This window comes from Aphelocoma coerulescens, chromosome 1A, assembly GCF_041296385.1.
Source record: "Aphelocoma coerulescens isolate FSJ_1873_10779 chromosome 1A, UR_Acoe_1.0, whole genome shotgun sequence".
Lineage (NCBI taxonomy): Eukaryota > Metazoa > Chordata > Aves > Passeriformes > Corvidae > Aphelocoma > Aphelocoma coerulescens.
In genome coordinates this window covers 25,454,186-25,471,570 of record NC_091014.1, presented here as the reverse complement: position 1 = coordinate 25,471,570, position 17,385 = coordinate 25,454,186, and the positions used below count along the sequence as shown (strand labels likewise).

The 17,385-nt window shown below is 37.4% G+C and overlaps 1 protein-coding gene across 2 annotated transcripts in view; it reads left to right on the top strand.

The window, feature by feature from the left end:
- The window catches only part of CFTR (CF transmembrane conductance regulator), a 91,135-nt gene that overhangs the window by 53,579 nt on the left and 20,171 nt on the right, over window positions 1-17,385 (top strand). For both annotated transcript variants that reach the window (XM_068996873.1, XM_068996863.1), the window contains exons 16-21: window positions 635-672; window positions 1,633-1,886; window positions 2,910-2,989; window positions 7,157-7,307; window positions 8,419-8,646; window positions 10,707-10,807. In XM_068996873.1, coding sequence (XP_068852974.1) covers window positions 635-672; window positions 1,633-1,886; window positions 2,910-2,989; window positions 7,157-7,307; window positions 8,419-8,646; window positions 10,707-10,807 — 852 coding nt within the window. The remainder of the gene's footprint in view (window positions 1-634; window positions 673-1,632; window positions 1,887-2,909; window positions 2,990-7,156; window positions 7,308-8,418; window positions 8,647-10,706; window positions 10,808-17,385) is intronic.

Sequence of the window (17,385 nt, the reverse complement as noted above, 5' to 3'; positions counted from 1 at the left end):
TCCTGTTGAATGCTGAACCATCTTACGATGGTTCTTAAAAAAAGGGTTTAATTCTACATTTAAAAACTATTACAATAGATTATATGTAAAATTATGTAAATTATTATGTGGAATTATGTGGAAAATTATGTAAAACTAAGCAGCCAAGCAATATCAATCAAATGAATATACCAAATGTAGATATCAGCTAGCAAGAACAACAATGCAAAAATAATAATGTTAAAGGTTTGACGTTCATATTTGAATAGCTGCCTTTGAAGATACTTTAGTCTTCTAGGGTCATTAAAAATATTAATCTTTAAAACTTAAAATCTGTTAAGGCATACAGTTATCATTAGGAAGTCATTAGCAAACCTTTGTTAATAGTATGATAAAAAACAATACAAGAATATTTAGACACTTGAGAGTCTGATTGTCATACAAGTCTAAATGTAGCTTTCCTGGTAGGATGCACTGCACTGTTTCCGTGGAGAGAGAAGCAGATATTACAAGGTTTTTGCTTCAAGTAAGTTTGACTTCCACCCATTTATTATGCTCCCTCTAAAAACAGGTATAAAGTCAATGAAAAAAGATAAGTGAGAAAAATTACATAAAGTGATAGGACAAAATCTGACTTTGTTTTCTTTGGTCACAGGTAGCTGCTTCTCTTGGTGGGGTATGGTTTCTTCAAAAGTAAGTAGTGCTGATAATTTATTGAGAAAATGGGGTCTCCTTTTTATTAATTTTTTTCTGTAAATAATGAATAAATTCTGCCAGAATTCTATGTGCATAGTCACTATCTTACAGTCAACAAAATGGTTCATAGATGGAAAATCTAAATACCTTGTGCAGGTGGTTTCTGGTATTTCTTTGTGCAATAACAGTCAAATGGTTTATGCCTTGTTATTGAGTACACAACAGTGTATGCAAGATTTTCCTCGGTCAGCTCACTCTAGGGATGTATGGACCCAATTATCTTCAATATACTGTGATTCAGAGGTGCTGGGTAAGACTTTTGCTTAGGAACATTTTAAGGGAGCAGTTTCTGTAAGACTCCATTTGTAAAATTTCCTCTGCTCACCTATGAAGAATGCCCAGAAGTTACAGGGTCAGCAGCTGAAGGTTAAAACATACTGAGCAGTGAAAAAGCCAGTGGCTTTTCCTGTGTTAATGCTTTTAATCCCTGTTTTTGTCCTGCAGCAATGGGTCTGTGTGTTTGAGTATAGAAGCATATGGTGACTTAGGTGATGGAGGTGGAGTGATTTATGTTGATTTCCATCTACATTAAGTCACTAAGGGCTTAGATTTTTACAGTATACCTAAAGCATTTTACTTCCATAATAATTCAGTTTCTTCAAGACTTAAACTAATTTTTCTGCTTAAAAGAAGTGGATATAATTTCCTGGATTATGTTTGATTTGTTAGTGATTAAACAGGCAGTAGATTTGCAAGAGACTACCAGAGCAAATAATAATTTATATTTCATACATACATGACAGTATTTTAAAAATTACTGGAAATATCTATTACTAACCATTATCATATTTTTAAACCAAATGGACACTGGAGTACCGCTTGGTTTTGTTTAGTAAACAAAAGAGAAAAAGCACACAATTTCCAGTAATGCATTTATTTTTCATTTCCATCACACAGGTCAGCTTTGAAGGCAAATTCAACACAGTCAGAAAACAGCACCTCTGGCAAACCTCCTGTGATTGTCACTGACACTAGCAGCTACTACATCATTTACATCTATGTGGGAGTGGCAGATACTCTGCTTGCCATGGGAATCTTCAGAGGTTTGCCCCTTGTGCATACACTTATAACAGTGTCTAAAACCCTTCATCAAAAGATGATGCATGCAGTTCTTCATGCACCTATGTCAACATTCAACTCTTGGAAAGCAGGTAACTGAGATGGGAGGTGATTGACTTATCTGTGCATTTAATTTCAATTAAATGGTTTTCATTCTTTTAAAGGGCACTGTTGCCTTCCATTTACATTTTCAGTCAAGCAGAATGTTAGAAGTTTGCCACATAAGGTAATTTGTGAATCTTTTAATGAAACTTGATTGCACTTAAGTGTGACATATTTCAGTTGTCAATTCTGATTCTGAAATATCACTCTGTAAGAAAGAAATTTGGGGGGAATAAACTGTTAACTGTTCTAGGCAATAAAAGTAGAATAACTTCTAAAGAATAGACTTTGTCAAAAACTGCAATAGAAGAGATGTAGTCAGTTATGTCGTGAGTGACAAGGAATCAGATGTGGATGATAAATAGAGCTTTTTTAATGAACAATCCTACCAAAATGGCATAAAACATCAGTTATTGTGAATAATGGTATGCATATTCAAATTTGGGAGTTGATATAAGCTCATTATATAACTGGTGCAACAAGTTCCATCTCCCACTGTACATGAAATTCCTATCTTGTACGCTTCTTACTGCTAAGTACTAGATTACAGGAAACACTGCTAAATGAGGATACAACAATGGGCTTCTCCTTTGTTTTCTCTTATACTCTTAACTTTGTTGTTGCATGATGTTTAGTACAATAATTCTACTCAGACATGAGGAAACTCATGCAAATGCTGATGTGCAAATTACCTGTGTATCAGCAGGGCCTGCTGAATAAGGGGTACAGACCTTATCCTTTGTGCCTCTGTTTCTGCCCTTTTTAGTTGTTTCTTTTTTTTAATTACATTTTCCTGGCTTCTCTTTTTTTTCCAAGAGCTGAAACAGAAGTTGTGTAGCCTAATTCCTCCATGGGGAAAGAAACTGTAGCTCCACTTAACTGTAATGGAATTGCGTGTACTTAAAAAAACTTAATATTTTGTATTCAGAAAAAGTTGTCCCTTTTGTTAAAGTAATAAATGTGGGATTTGGGGGGTATTAAAATGTTTGACTTTTTTTTTTCTTAATCCATAGGTGGTATGCTTAACAGGTTCTCAAAAGATACGGCCGTACTGGATGACTTACTTCCACTTACAGTATTTGACTTCATTCAGGTTTGTAGAATAAAAGTTGTAACTTCTGCTGTCTTGTAGCCATGTAATGTTTCAGCTGTACATCTTGCAAAAGAAATCGTATGAATTTTTTCGTTCTATGTATCTATTTACGTGCCTGCTTATCCTGTAGGTCAACTTTATTGCTTCCTTTTTGAGTACTTGCCTCTGTGTGTACTTACCTCCACTGTTTATGCAAACCACTCTTATGACTCAGGCTCAAGTATTTTTGCCCTGCAGACCCCTACTGGACAAGTATCCTTGCTGCTGCCCACATTCAACTGTAAATCATACAGGGCATTCCTTAGTTTCTCGTGGGTCAAGCTTACTATTTTTTGAATGCTATTCTTTGATTACATTGTCACTTTCATAACTTCCCCTCCTTAAGCTCTTCTGTTCCCAGTTTGCAAGCATAACCCTTAGTTTACTTCTCTTCTGCTGAATATATTCTTGACTTTTCTGTTGTCTTCTATGGAAATGCCAGCTTTTTCCTGGGTAGAACTTGTTCCCAGAATATTTTAAAAATAGGAGCAAATCTTCCCTGGCGCTCCTGTTCCTCTCTACATTATTAAGGTGATGTACAGGCCCAACCCAAACACTCTGCTGTACGGATTGCCTATCTCCACCTGTGAGTTTGCCTCCTTTATGGTCCCTACCAACATGATGATCTGATAAAGACAGAATTCCTTTCCCTATATCTCTGTGAGCAATTGATAACTTCAACTCATGACTTCAGAGAGGCCAGTGCAGCTCGACATGAAGAGATTCAGGTACATTACAGCTTTACTTCATGTTCTGCTGATGTCATGAGGACCTGCTGAATGAGTAAACATGGACATTGGGACTCTGAATCAACAGTATAATCTTCAGTATGAACAGTAGTTATTACCATCTCTTCTGATATGACGATTTTGTTTCTGATATTTTGGATCTAGCATGGGGATGTTCTTCCAGAAATATGTTAGTTAGTCTGTCTCTACATTTCAAACTTTCTACAAAAAATTGACTAGTTTTTCATGTTTTCAAGAATAAGGAAAATCCTAACATTTGGCTTTTCTGTTCTGATGCCTTTCAGAGGTTTAGCTGTGGCCTATTGTCCCATAGGTTCACCTCTCTCTCCCCAGTCTCAGCTGCAGAGGCTTCTAGACATGCGTGATAAGCTGCCCTGTCTTTCCAGGTTCTTCTTCTGAAGATCATTGAACCTACCCACTGGCTTGAATAATTTTAACAGTCATTCCTTCACAATAAATTCTTTCTGGTCCTCCATAGATTCAGACTTCCATGGACTCTGCTAATGAACAAAGTCAGATTCCTCTGAAAGACACAGTAAAATTATAGATAGGACTTCTTCCTTCTGCTGGTTGTTGAAAGGTCACAGAATGTGGAAGGGATGTGGGGACCTAGGATGTGGAACCTCTCCAACCCATCTGTTCAAAGCAGGTTCAGCTAGAGTAGGTTGCTCAAGGCCAAGCTGGATTTTTGCATATCTCCAAGTTCTCTGAGTAACGTGTTCCAGTGTTTGACCATTCCCATGATGAAAGGGCTTTTTCTTATGTTTAAATGGAATTTTGTGCATTTCAGCTTGTGCCCATTGCCTCTTATCTTCCCAGTGTGTGCCATTGAAAAGAATTTGTCTCAAGCACATATGGTCCACAAGAAATACCTAGTGGAGTCTATATAAACAGAATATATTTTTAATTATGTAAATCATAAAAAACTGCATATACAGAAACATGTATATTTTATATAAAGATAATAAGTACCAGTAGATGGTTATACCAAGCCCCCTCTTAAGGCTAAGCCCAGTTCTATCAACCAGTCCTTGTTTATCAGAGATCCTTCATGTGAGATGCTGCTGGCACATACTGCTTGCCCCTAACGTTTAATATGGTCACACTCAAAAATTCATAGTGAACTCACTGAACATTTATGCCTGTGATCGTGACTGGTTTTCCCTAAATGATCAGCTCCTGTTGGTTAATCAAATTGGCTGTTGCAGTCATTGTCACCCTGAATGCTTGCTGAGTTGCTCTGTCTAGTGCCACCTGCATTTTCCGAACTGGGAAACAGCAGAATATGTCTCCCCGTCTGGCCTCTCTCCCAGGGCTGAAAGCTCAGCATCTGGGGCACTGCAGCACAGCACTGTGGCTCTGAACTGGGCTGCATGAGCCCACTGCTGCCATTCCTCAACTATATGCCAATACAGCTGGCTTGTGGTTTAGATTTTTGTTTCTGCCTGTTTAGAGAAAGTCTCATCATCTGACTTTAGACTCTGGAGTTTATGAGATAACATAGAGTTTCATATTCAACTTTTTAGTGAAATAACTGTGGGACCAGCAGTTAGAACAACATGGCATCATGGTGACCTTCACAAAATTTGAGTAAATTACAGAAATGGGAATTATAACAGTCACTGAGTGACTGTAATCTCAAGTAATGGGAGAGCTGTATAATTTGGCTCAGTATCAGTTGAATAGCTCATTTGCTTCTTAACAATTAGAGAGAGATACAAGTGTTACTAATTTCTGCAATTTGAAGTAATGAGTAAACACAAATCCATTCTTGCATTGCTACAGACCAGTGCTAAACAGCCTGCACAAGCATAACCCACACGTATCACCATTCCTTTAAGAGAAATGAGGAAAACAGTGAAAGAAATCGTAGAATCATAAAATTGTTTGGGCTGGAAGGGACATTAAAGATCATCTAGTTTCAACCCCCCTGCACAGGCAAGGACACTTTCCACTAGATCAAGTTTCTCAGAGCCCTTTTCAACCTGGCCTTGAACGCTTCCAGAAATGGGGCATCTGCAACTTCTCTGGGCAACCTGTTTAATGCCTCACTACCCACACAGTAAAGAATTTCTTCCTAGTATCTAATGTAAACCTGCTCTCTTTCAGTTTAAAGCCATTCCTCTTTTAGCTAGTTCAGCTGTAATGTAATTTTTTTTAATAAAATGTGATGCTGCTATTGCATTGCTCAGGTTTCTGATGAAAAAAAATGGTAGGAAACTTAGAATGTGCTTACCTGTTCATGAAAGACCTCTAACTTTGAATACTGGGAACTTAAATCCTTCCTTGAGTTTATGTGGATGTAGTAGCATAAGCACCCCCTGTGTGCTTTTTTCTAATGTGAAATTACTTTTGCTTTCCATCTGTTTCTTTGCTGACTGGTCATTTGCAGTGATGTTTCAATGCAACTTCATAATTTTGTCCAAAAATTGTCCATTTGCAGTTGGTTTATGCTGGTAAGTTTGTCGCTTGAAGTAGTTGTTTAGTGTTAAAAGTAACACCCTGGTACAAATCAGAACTTTGCTATTCTATGTACACTGATACACTTGGTTTTTATTAGATTTAGATATGAGACAAAAACAGTCTAGGTGCTTAAGTCTCTTCTAGAGTAAAGATCAAGACCAGATTTAGCTAAATCTGTCTGGAGCTACTGAGGATGAGGTCTTAAAATGGTAGTAATCTCTGCTAGGTTAAAATAGATTAACTCTGAAACAATTTTGTTCCTTTTGAGTCTTCTGACATCTTTAAACACCTTTTCATTTCTCCTGAAACTGCTAATTTGTCATACCACATGTTCTCTTACAATTTATTTCCTGTCTTCTGATCCGGACAAGCAGTAGTGCTAGTTTCATATGTGGGTTACAGTCCCTTGAGCAAGCAAAGCAGTACAACTTCCTGCTTTTTCTGATCCTCAGCAAGACTGCTTTGCCCAGAACCTGCAGGAGAATGTCACTCAGCTCCTGACAGTCTTGCACACCTAGTCCAGACAAGACAGGGACAGCACTGGTAGGTTTGGTAGGTGGCTGCAGATATTGCAAGTGCCATTCTTACAATTTTAAGTGGAGAGTGAGTGCCTAGCTGCTACTGTTTTTGTGTGGCTTCATATTTTAGAAGCCTGCAATACTGATTGTACTACAGAAAACACTTCTTCCATCTTTCAGAAATATATGTCAGCTTATTGCAACAGATTATGGATCTGGTCAAAGTTATTCATGATCTTTTCATGGAGGTTTGTTCTCAGCTGCAAATCTTCTTAGGTTAGCACTTTATGTTTGTTGAAACAGTACATAGTTGCCATAGAAAGGAGATTCACCACCAATCTCTAGTCTATAAAATTACAAGTTTACTATATCAATAGTATTTTTCTTTCATTCTACAGTTAATACTGATTGTGATTGGCGCTATAACAGTAGTCTCAATATTAGAGCCCTACATCTTCCTGGCATCAGTGCCTGTGATAGCAGCCTTTATTCTGTTAAGGGCATACTTCCTCCACACTTCTCAGCAGCTGAAACAACTGGAATCTGAAGGTAGGAGCAGCAAAATTGGTAGACTTTTAAATCCACAACAAATCAGTTGAGAAGTGATTCACCTTTTCTCCTCTTTTTTGCCTCTTCTGCAAGATGACATTGTCTTTGGGAGCAGAACTCGTATCTCCTTAAAGCCAGGGCTGTTACTGATCCAGCCAATACTGAGTGCTCTGCTGCCAAAGAGGAATAAAAAAGGCCTTTTTAAAGATGGGCTTTATCACCACTGCAGCTGAAAACAAATAGAGTCCTGACATACAGTTTTCTTGAGAGTAAATGTAACTTGCAAAATTGTGGTCAGACTTGGTATGTACCCTTTGAATTTGTTTCTTCGTTAGAAAAATTTTCAATGGATATATCTTGATCACAAAGATCTCTTATTTCTGAATAAGTTATTTGATTAAATTTCCTTCCTCTTCCCTCATTAAGAGACTAAAATGTTCCAAATAAAATTGAAAACCTCATTTGGAAGTATGAATTTGCAGACCATGCACTGTTGCCTGGCTTTGCAGATCCTCAGCAAATCAGTCCTAAGTCTTAAACAGTGGTGATTCTCTTCCCTTTAACTTAACTGTAATTCTGGAGCACCTCAGATCTAAATTTAAATTTCTTTGATGTTCACAGGGATCCAGCATTGGCTCACCACTTCTTATGTAATGCAAGATCTGCTTAAAATTACCATGTCAGTGCAGTTGAATCTGGAGCATTAAAGTACTCTGCCTGTACTAAAAAAGCTTCATATGATGGAGTTATCAAAATTGCAGGAATTAATTTTGTCTGGGGAGGAGCAGCCTTTCTCTTGTGGCCTCTTACAGAAGGCCAAGAGCTTCCCCAAGTAGACATGAGACAAGTAGTTATGTGCTAACTATGAAGAATAATTGTCATCCTTCCTGTCAATAAACTGAATGTAATTTCAACCCATTCTTGGAAAGACTGTTGTTGTATATCCTTCGTTAGGATTACTCCAGTCATGTACTTTGACAACATATGCAAATTACACACTGACGTTACAGTCGTTGTGCTGCTGTGAGGTAGAGCATGGGTGGGTGTTTGCATTATATCAAAGGAATTTGCTTATGCATGTTTATGTTGTTCTAATTTAAACACTTTGCAGCTCGGAGTCCAATTTTCACCCATCTTGTTACAAGCTTAAAAGGGCTGTGGACACTGAGAGCTTTTGGGCGGCAGCCGTATTTTGAGACCTTATTTCACAAAGCTCTGAACCTACACACGGCAAACTGGTTCCTCTACCTGTCAACACTGCGCTGGTTCCAGATGAGGATAGAAATTATCTTTGTTGTCTTTTTTGTTGCCGTGGCATTTATCTCTATCATAACTACAGGTATGGTAACTTGACCCGAAAACTGAAATGGAAGTCTGCTGCTTCTTTTTAACAGCTCAGCTTTAGGAAATTCTGAGAGAAATAAATGGTTGCAAAATTTAGCATGCATTGATTTAAGTATTTCATAGTAGTAAACACAATTTAATTAAAATAGAAATAGCACCATTATTACCTGCAGTGATATTGTAGAGGACTCATTAAAGGGATTAATCTGAAAATAATAACTGAAGGGACAAAACTTTCATTTTCTTGATTGTAATTGCTGTAAAATTATCTCGTGTTTGAAACCACATTACTGTTTTGAGAAGCTTGGATGTTGATCACATCTGTAGCTCAAAGGTTTTTAGTAAATAGAAGTTAATGTTCCTCTCACTTGAAAATGGCTAAGACATGAAAAGTTTTAATAATCTTTTAAAGCCCACACCAGAACAAATTGTCATCCAGTTCTTTAATTCACAACCCACTGATGTATTTTTCTATGTGAAGTTTTGCAAATTCTATTCAAAATCCCCTGAAAAATGACTTACCACTCCTAGTAAACACCGTATATGAATGAGAATCATGCAATATCTTACTTGTATTTGAAGTGGTGCCCATGACTGGCCAGGTGTAGCCAGCCTCAAACAAGCAAAAAATAGGAGTATGATGTCCCCAGAATGTTAATAGTTCATTTCTGTGGAAAAACTCAGATAGAGATTACTTCAAATAGAGTTTTTTATTCACTATGCATTTGTTATGTTTGGGCATCATTCTATGTCTCCAAGTTTTATGCTGGACTTTGTGTGCAGGATCTGTTTGCAGTTTCAGTACTATGGTCACTGATGAACAAGAGTTTGATGATTTTATGGAGGAGGTTATTAAATCTAACGATATTCAAATTTCTTTCAGCTCTACTTCAGTGTTGAAAAGGAGTTATATAAGAGCTTGCAATTTATCAAATATTGTACAGTTTATGAAATGCTGTCTTCTATTTATGTATAAGGAGCTCTAGCTTTCCTTACATTAAAAAAAAAAAAATCAGCCACACAAATACTTCTGTATGAAAATAGGCACTTACAGTACTTCTGTTACTAAGGAGACTTCTAGTTCCCCTACCATTCATAGGAAACAATGTTCCCTGCTGTCCTTCTCATTTCGCACTTTGTGTCCTTAGTTTGGGGTTTTTAGGAAAACCTTTTCTTGTGTTAGTTTTCCTGGATGTATTACCTGAGAAAAGGAGTTAGAAACACTTTAAAAAATATTAAAATTTGTCATCTTGCCACCATTGTAACCTTTACTGTTATAAATAATAGGCCCTTGGAGCAACACTAAATTCCTTTTCTTAATTTATCAGCTTTCATGAGGAATACTTTGCTTTTATTGCTTACTTTTATAATTACTTAGATAAAAAGATGTTTATAAGCAAAACAGGAGGAGGTTTGTTGAAGAAAACTATATAAAGAATGGAGAAATCATAGAAAGCCATTTGGCTTAAATTCTCAATTCCATTTAACACATAGTGAGGTTGAAAATCGACAGTGTGGTAGATTAAATGCTTATGTTGTATTGTATGAAGTCATAAAGGAAAATCCCTGGAAAATCCCATGCTTGTTAGAGCAGACAATTAAAGCTAAAGAATATACATCTGCATCTTTGTACAACACTAAGGAGAACGTCCTCTTTTTGTCCAAGAAATGAAAATGTAAGCCATTTTGAATTTTAAAGTTGTTAGCTGTGTGTGGTGTTTTAATTACATAAGAGTAATTTCACAGATTCATATGTGTTGGAAAAAGGAAAGTCAAATCAAGATTGCAGAGATGTGATTCTGTTTACAGCTTAAGTACCAAGATTTAATTTTTTCTTCCTCCAAACCAGATTAGGGTTTCTAGTGAATTCAGTGCCAAAGCCAGGTGTTTAACTGTGATTTATCTCTTAGTCCTTTTTATGATTAAAAAATCCATGTTTTCTCCATGAAATAAAGGAGAGAGTATGAATATGCATTTTAAGATATACATGCTAATTTTCTGATTTCTAATGGCCTTTTATTTGCATAGTAATTGAATGTTTTTTTCTCTCCACAGGTGATGGACCAGGTACAGCTGGAATTATTCTTACTTTAGCTATGAACATCATGGGAACCTTGCAGTGGGCAGTAAACTCAAGCATAGATGTTGATAGTTTGGTAAGCATAAAATGTACCATTGTGTGCTTTCTTTTGAGGAATTGCCTTTTTTTATTGATTATGGTTGTGCAGTGAATTATCTTCAGAGCTGAATATCACGCAGATGTGTCAGAAAAGTTTCCCTCATATGTTTGATAGCAAACTGCTGGCTTTGGGACAGCACAAACTGAGTTCTTCCATGAAGTTTTCCTGGTCTGGAATAGGCAACAGCAAATACTTGCATTTGAGGATTCAGATTGCAGATGTAGCAGTGATAGGAAGACCTCAAAAAGGCTTGGGCTGTTTTGTTATGATTATATTTCCTGTATTTATATATATAATATAGCTTCCTTGGTCTACTTAGCAGCTTTGCATAGCAGATCATGATGGATGTTCTTGAGTTCCTTTCACCCATTATCAATAGTGATTTAAAAATCTGTCCTTGACTTCCCTAGGAGTCTTTTTCTGGTTTTATGTAAAATGCCCTCTGACATAAGACTTTGTAGTTGTATGTAATTCTAATAGGTAGGATTTGGTTTAAAACAGAGTATTTCACAAGGTTAGCTTCTCATTGCCAATTTGTTGAGGTGTGAGAAGCAGACAGGAAACTTATAAAAGAATATGTTTGTTCTTACAGTTTTCATCATGCATTAAGTTAAATGTATGAAAATTTTAGATTTTATTTTAAAATGTAATAGTTACTTATCTCTTTCCGCTTCATTCATTCTAGGATTTATTTTAGACAGAATTTATGTAACAAAATACCATATTCTTATAAACAAAAAAAAAATTCTGGGGAAAAAAAAATCTCCCACATCCAGTCTTACCCACTCTGAACCCTAAATTAGCTTCTCAAGCCAACCATTTCAGTATTGGAAAACAAAAATATTACAGCAGATCTTAGAGTCCATTAAATCCTGATTAGTTGAAATGAATTGTCATATTAAAAATACATAATTGGGGCAGATGGTGACAATTTGCAAGTCCAAAATTAATTTTTTTTCAAATAAATGATTCAACTAGATTCATCCCGAGAAAAATCATTAAGAGCCTCAAAACTGGGAATTAACCACTTACAGCATCTAATCTCTTGTTTGCACATGTGCCTGCTGATAGTCGAGAAAGCTGATGGCCATTCAGCAGTGTTTCCTATCCACCAAATGTTTTATGCTAGCTCTTTTCTTGCTTTTTTAGAAGGGCCTGTCTTGAAGGGCAAGCACTTTGTGAAAGGCTTCATTGCTGTAACTACAAGACCTGCTGAACAGTAGTTACGTGACTAATAATGAAGTAAAATGTGATGTTGGTAAATACAGAATTTTTGGGGTTGGGAGGGACCTGTGGAGATCCTCTTGTCCAACCCCCCTGGCAAGGCAGGGTCACCTAGAGCAGGTGACACAGGAACTCCCCACGGGTGGGGATTGAATATCTCCAGAGAGGGAGACTCCACGACCTCCCTGGGCAGCCTGGTCCAGTGCTTTGTCATCCTCAAGGTAAAGAAGTTCTTCCTTAAGTTGAGGTGAAACTTCTTGTGTTTTAGTTTATGGTCACTGCTCCTTGTCCTGTCACTGTGCACCACTGCAAAGAGCCAGCCGCCATCCAACTGACACCTGCCTTTGAGATAGTTATATGCGTTAACGTGATCCCTTCTCAGTGTTCTCTAGACTAAACAGGCCCAGCTGCTGCAGTCTCTCCTCATAAAAGAGATGCTCCAGACCCTAGATGATCTTTGTGGCTCTCAATTGGATCCTCTCCAGCAGCTCTTTACGTTTCTTGTACTGAGGAGCCCAGAACTGAATACAGCACTCCAGATGTCGCCTCACTAGGGCCGAGTAGAGGGGCAGGACCACTTGCTGGCCATACTCTTCCTTTTGCACCCCAGGTTATCACTGGCCTCCTGGCCACAAAGGCACGCTGCCAGCTCATACTCAATTTGTCATCCACCAAGACTCCTTCTCTGAAAAGCTGCTCTCACGTAGGTCAGCCCCCCAAAAACCACAACAGCAACAACAATGTTCATTCACTCGGCTCTCATTTGTAAACACTATCCCCTGTAAGGCAGAATGTGATCACTCTAACAATCTGTATACAAATCATGTGTGCATATTACATGGCTTAATACAAACTGAAGGTGTTTCACAAGAGCAACAGCAAGCCTTACTGTAGGATTCCAAGTGTGCTGGACACAAGAGTTTTTTAATAAAGAAGAACTTCCCGTTTTTAAAAGTACAGTCATGTTAAAATGTCACCTATTAGTACCAATAAGAAAGTAGCTCCCTTTCCCTTGAAAAGGAAGTCTCAAGTTGCTCTAGACATTTCTGAGTACTTTGTATTAAGACAAAGAGCTGTACTGGAGCACTGGTTATGTATGTTATGTTATGTTACATTACGTTACGTTACGTTATGTTATGTTACTTACAGCCTTCTAAGGTCCATCATTTTATAGGTGGATCCTCTGGATATATTTTAGCAGTGGATAACTGCCCACCCTCTTCACATGAATTTTTAGGTATCCCAGATGAGAAAATAATAGATATTGCTGGCAGGATGGTTTTCTTGACATTCAAAAGCTGCTCCTGTGCACAAGCAGATAAAAATAGCTGAATGGTGTCAAGATAATAAAACTGCTTCACTGGGTGGTACAGATGTTTTATTTCCTACTCTGTAGTCTCTTCATTTAGCACTTCCCTCTTCAAAGTATTTTACAATTACTTGGCTAAAGATGTTTTGCAAAGGCTTGCCTGACTTAGTAGTCTATTTATTTATACTCTATTTTTCTGTCAAGAGGTAGTTTGAAGCTGCCTCCCCACAGGACCAGACTGACTAGAATCGACACATCTCCACATGTCTCCAGTTACAGATACGCACGCACCGCTCTAGTTGACATCACTCTTGCCCTTCCTTGAGCAGCTGTGATATCTGTGTTTACAAGCCTGCAGAAAAGCATGCCTGAGTGAATAGCCCATTTGTAGGTAGCAGTCTTTGGTTGTCATATAAGCTGGAGTTTTCTGCAAGTGGTTGAAAGCCACGTCCAAAGGAGTAGCTGCTGAACTTAGTACATAATATAAAGCTCCTACTGAGTTGTTTTACAAGACATGCAAGGTACAGGACATCAGTAAAATAAATGCAAACAAAAGAACAGAAAGACAGGGGAACAGGGAGGCAAGATCACATGAAAAAGGAAAAAATGTCCTGAAACAGTTGCCGGCCAAACAGATGGGTAGGTGGCAAATTTGATTTTATTCCACACAATCTCCTTCTTGAGCTTTCCATGACACTGGCACACAGATTGAAGAAATCTGTGTTCCTAGGTTAGTTTTTATTTCTACATACATAGATATTGTCTTTGAAGCATTTTTTTGTTGAACAGATTTGGCTTTAAATTAAAAATCCCTATTGTCTCTTAATACCCCATAATGGTTTACTGGTTTTGGCATTTCATTCTCTACAGCCCTGATACTTTGTCTGCTCTGCCTTTATTTAAAAACAACCAACCAACCAACCAAACAACCCCCCAAAAATCCCCCACACTCCACCCCACATATGTAGTCACTCTGATAGCAATCGACTGTTTCATTTAAAGCCAAGAATTAGGCTAGATTTATTGTTTCACTTTGATAATTTCTGCTAATATCCCTTTAGTTGGTTTTCAGTCTTTTTCTTTCCTTCTAGGCAGTCTTGTAGTATTTTGAAATTTTTTTTTCCTTTATAACGAAATAGAAAAGAATTTTTTCGGTAAGTGCTGCTTTCACAGATAAGCATTAGCTAGTCCCAGTGGACTATTTTAGTGCTTTATAACCTCTTCTTTCACTGATGTATATCCTGCAGTAGCAATGCTTTAACTGTGAAGGACAGTTCCTTTTATCAGGGAAAGAGAAAATGCCATGATTTTACTGTTGCCAAGATTACTTATATAAGGAGATATAAAAAGAAACCGCCAAGGAGATATTAAAGCCAAACTTGCTAAGCCTCACAGTGCCCAACCTTGTACATCAGAGATGCTGAAGAGTTGAAGTAATGAAAGGTAGAGAAAAGGACCAAATTTAAAAATACAACTGTGAAAAATAATGGTGCTTTTAAAGCTGATTTTCATGCTTTTATATTCCCATACTATTTCTCCTTTAACCTGTTCAATTGTTTTCTTTTTATTTTTTAATCTAGGGCATGATCTTAATATGTTTTTTTTTACTACTGTTGGCAGGAAACCTGAGAACTCTGTTAATTTCCAAAGTTTAAGTAGAGTAAATACTTGACTGTAAAATCTGTATCAGAATGGCAGTCTTTAAAGTGAGGTGTTGGTCTTCTGGAAGGGAACAGAATGAAGAGAAAATTTTTAGACCATTTTCTCTTCTGCCCGCCTGCATAGCAGTGTGTAAAAGAGAAAAAAGTCAGTAAAAGTTTTACGTGAACTAAGTAGTTCATTTTTTCGGTTCCAAAGAGAAGTATACGTCCTGTAAGTGCACCCAAAATGTAACAGCAGATGATGTGAAACCATGGTACAACCATATGTTCTGCCTACAGATCCAGTTTTGGCAGTGACTTAATGCACAGGGTTTTGTACAACGTGAACCACTGGACCAATCTCCCACAGGATCTCCCAGCTGCACACTGCACTTTCCAGGCAACGTGTTTGTGAGGAGGTGATGTCTTGTACCACAGCCATTGAATACTGTGGGTGTCTGGTCTGAAAAGAGCCACTGCTCTCTTTTTAGTAGAAGATAACACAGAGCCTGATTAAATTAACTGTATTAGCTTACTTGTAAAAGAATTACTTCTTCCACCTCCTGGAAATACGCATTATATAATTATGTTATGAATTCTCCTTCAAAGTTAAGAAGAGTTTAAGTGATATTAATTAGAATAATTAAAGAATTCACAGTGCTATTAAAATCTCTGTAAAATACAATTAGGCAAGGCTAAAAATAGTGTACTATGCTATAGACTTAGGGATGAAAATAGTAAATATACTCCTTTGTTCAAAAGTACTAGTTAAAGAACATGAATATAGCTGGCGCAGTACTGATGGGAATAATGAATAAGAAGCTTGCTGTCACCTATCCTATACCTGTCATTATGAATGACAGAATATTTCTACCTGTGAAAGGAAGAATGGATATTTTTGTAAAATGTTACTGACATGCTACATTCTGCCCAGATTTAAATCATAATTCAAGCTATAGAACAAGGAATTCAGAATTGATTTTAAAATTATTAAACTGTCTAAAATATCTGCATACATAACTGATAAGTCTGTCATGGGAGCTAGGACATTGGGATGAAATTTTCTTTTGTATAGAAAGGCTCTTCATCCAGCTGGCTTCATAGCAGACATTAGACAGTGTGTAGTGGTATGATCTCTTGGGCAGTTATGGGGAATCTCTGCCTGTACAAGCATTCACAGTTCTTGAGGAAGTCAAGAAAGACCTTCATTTCTAAAATGGCTATATTTCTATAAAGCTAAGTTTTGTGAAAACAAAGGTACTCTCAAACATATATTAAAATAACTGCATGGTGCTCATTGTGGGATTTACTATTGACAGTCAGGGAGAAAATTGTCAGCCGGATCGACGGTCTTCCTGTTTGTATCACAAAATGAGTTGGCATATGTACGTGAACATGATGATGACCATGCTTTTCCATCTTGCACAGTGGTTGAGATGGAAATAAGAATTGACAGGTTTGCGTGTTAGCATGCTTTTTTAAACTTCTGTCACAATTGGGTTTCAAGATGCTGAGATGTAAGCTGTGATCCCAGTAGTCCCTTGTATTTGGTTCAATATAGAAAATCTACCTAACAATATTTCAATCGGGATTGAAAAGCCAAAAGGAACCTACGTAATATGTCAAGTAGAAGCACTTTGCAGAAGGAATATAAAAGCAGTTAAACAAAGATGTACAGAGGGTTTTCCATGATACCACTAAATAGAGACATATTTCTGAGAATACAGATTAGAGATCAAATGTTGTTTACAGGAAAAAGTCTTTGTAAAACAAGGAATTTAATTAATTAATTAGTTGGACTGGGGCATTTAGGTACCTGAATGTAAAGGGAAGTCACGTCTTTTTCAAGTAAGGAGCTGAAACTTGTTTCCTGAACAGGAGAAAAATAAGACATTTTGAAGACTCCAGGACTGCCAGCATGAACAACATTCTCTGTCAGTATGGTAGAAATTACAGCCTCTACTGAATGGATTTTAATGTTAACCTAAACAAGCTATGTGTTGGAGGTCAAGAAGTAGATAGAGAAGAGAAACTTGACAAAATCAGAGTAAGGCTTGCAAATGGCTCATAATCTGGATAAATACTTGATCTTACTTTTCATTAAAAAGGCAGTGTCTAATCTGTGAGCTTGAAAGTGGAGCAGAAGGTAGAAATGGGATTTATAATATCTGAGGTGGGAATTACGTGCAAAACCAGCTAGAATCCTCGTCTCCCTGAATATCCTGTACAGTTTGTGGAGGGACACACACCTGTGAGTCAATCCATCTAAGATCAGTCTTCAGCTAGGGATGTTTGGGTTCTGCAGTTGGACATTTCAGTTAAACATGTGAAACCAGACTGGAAAAATGCCATCCATACCAGGTAGAGCAGACCTCACCTCC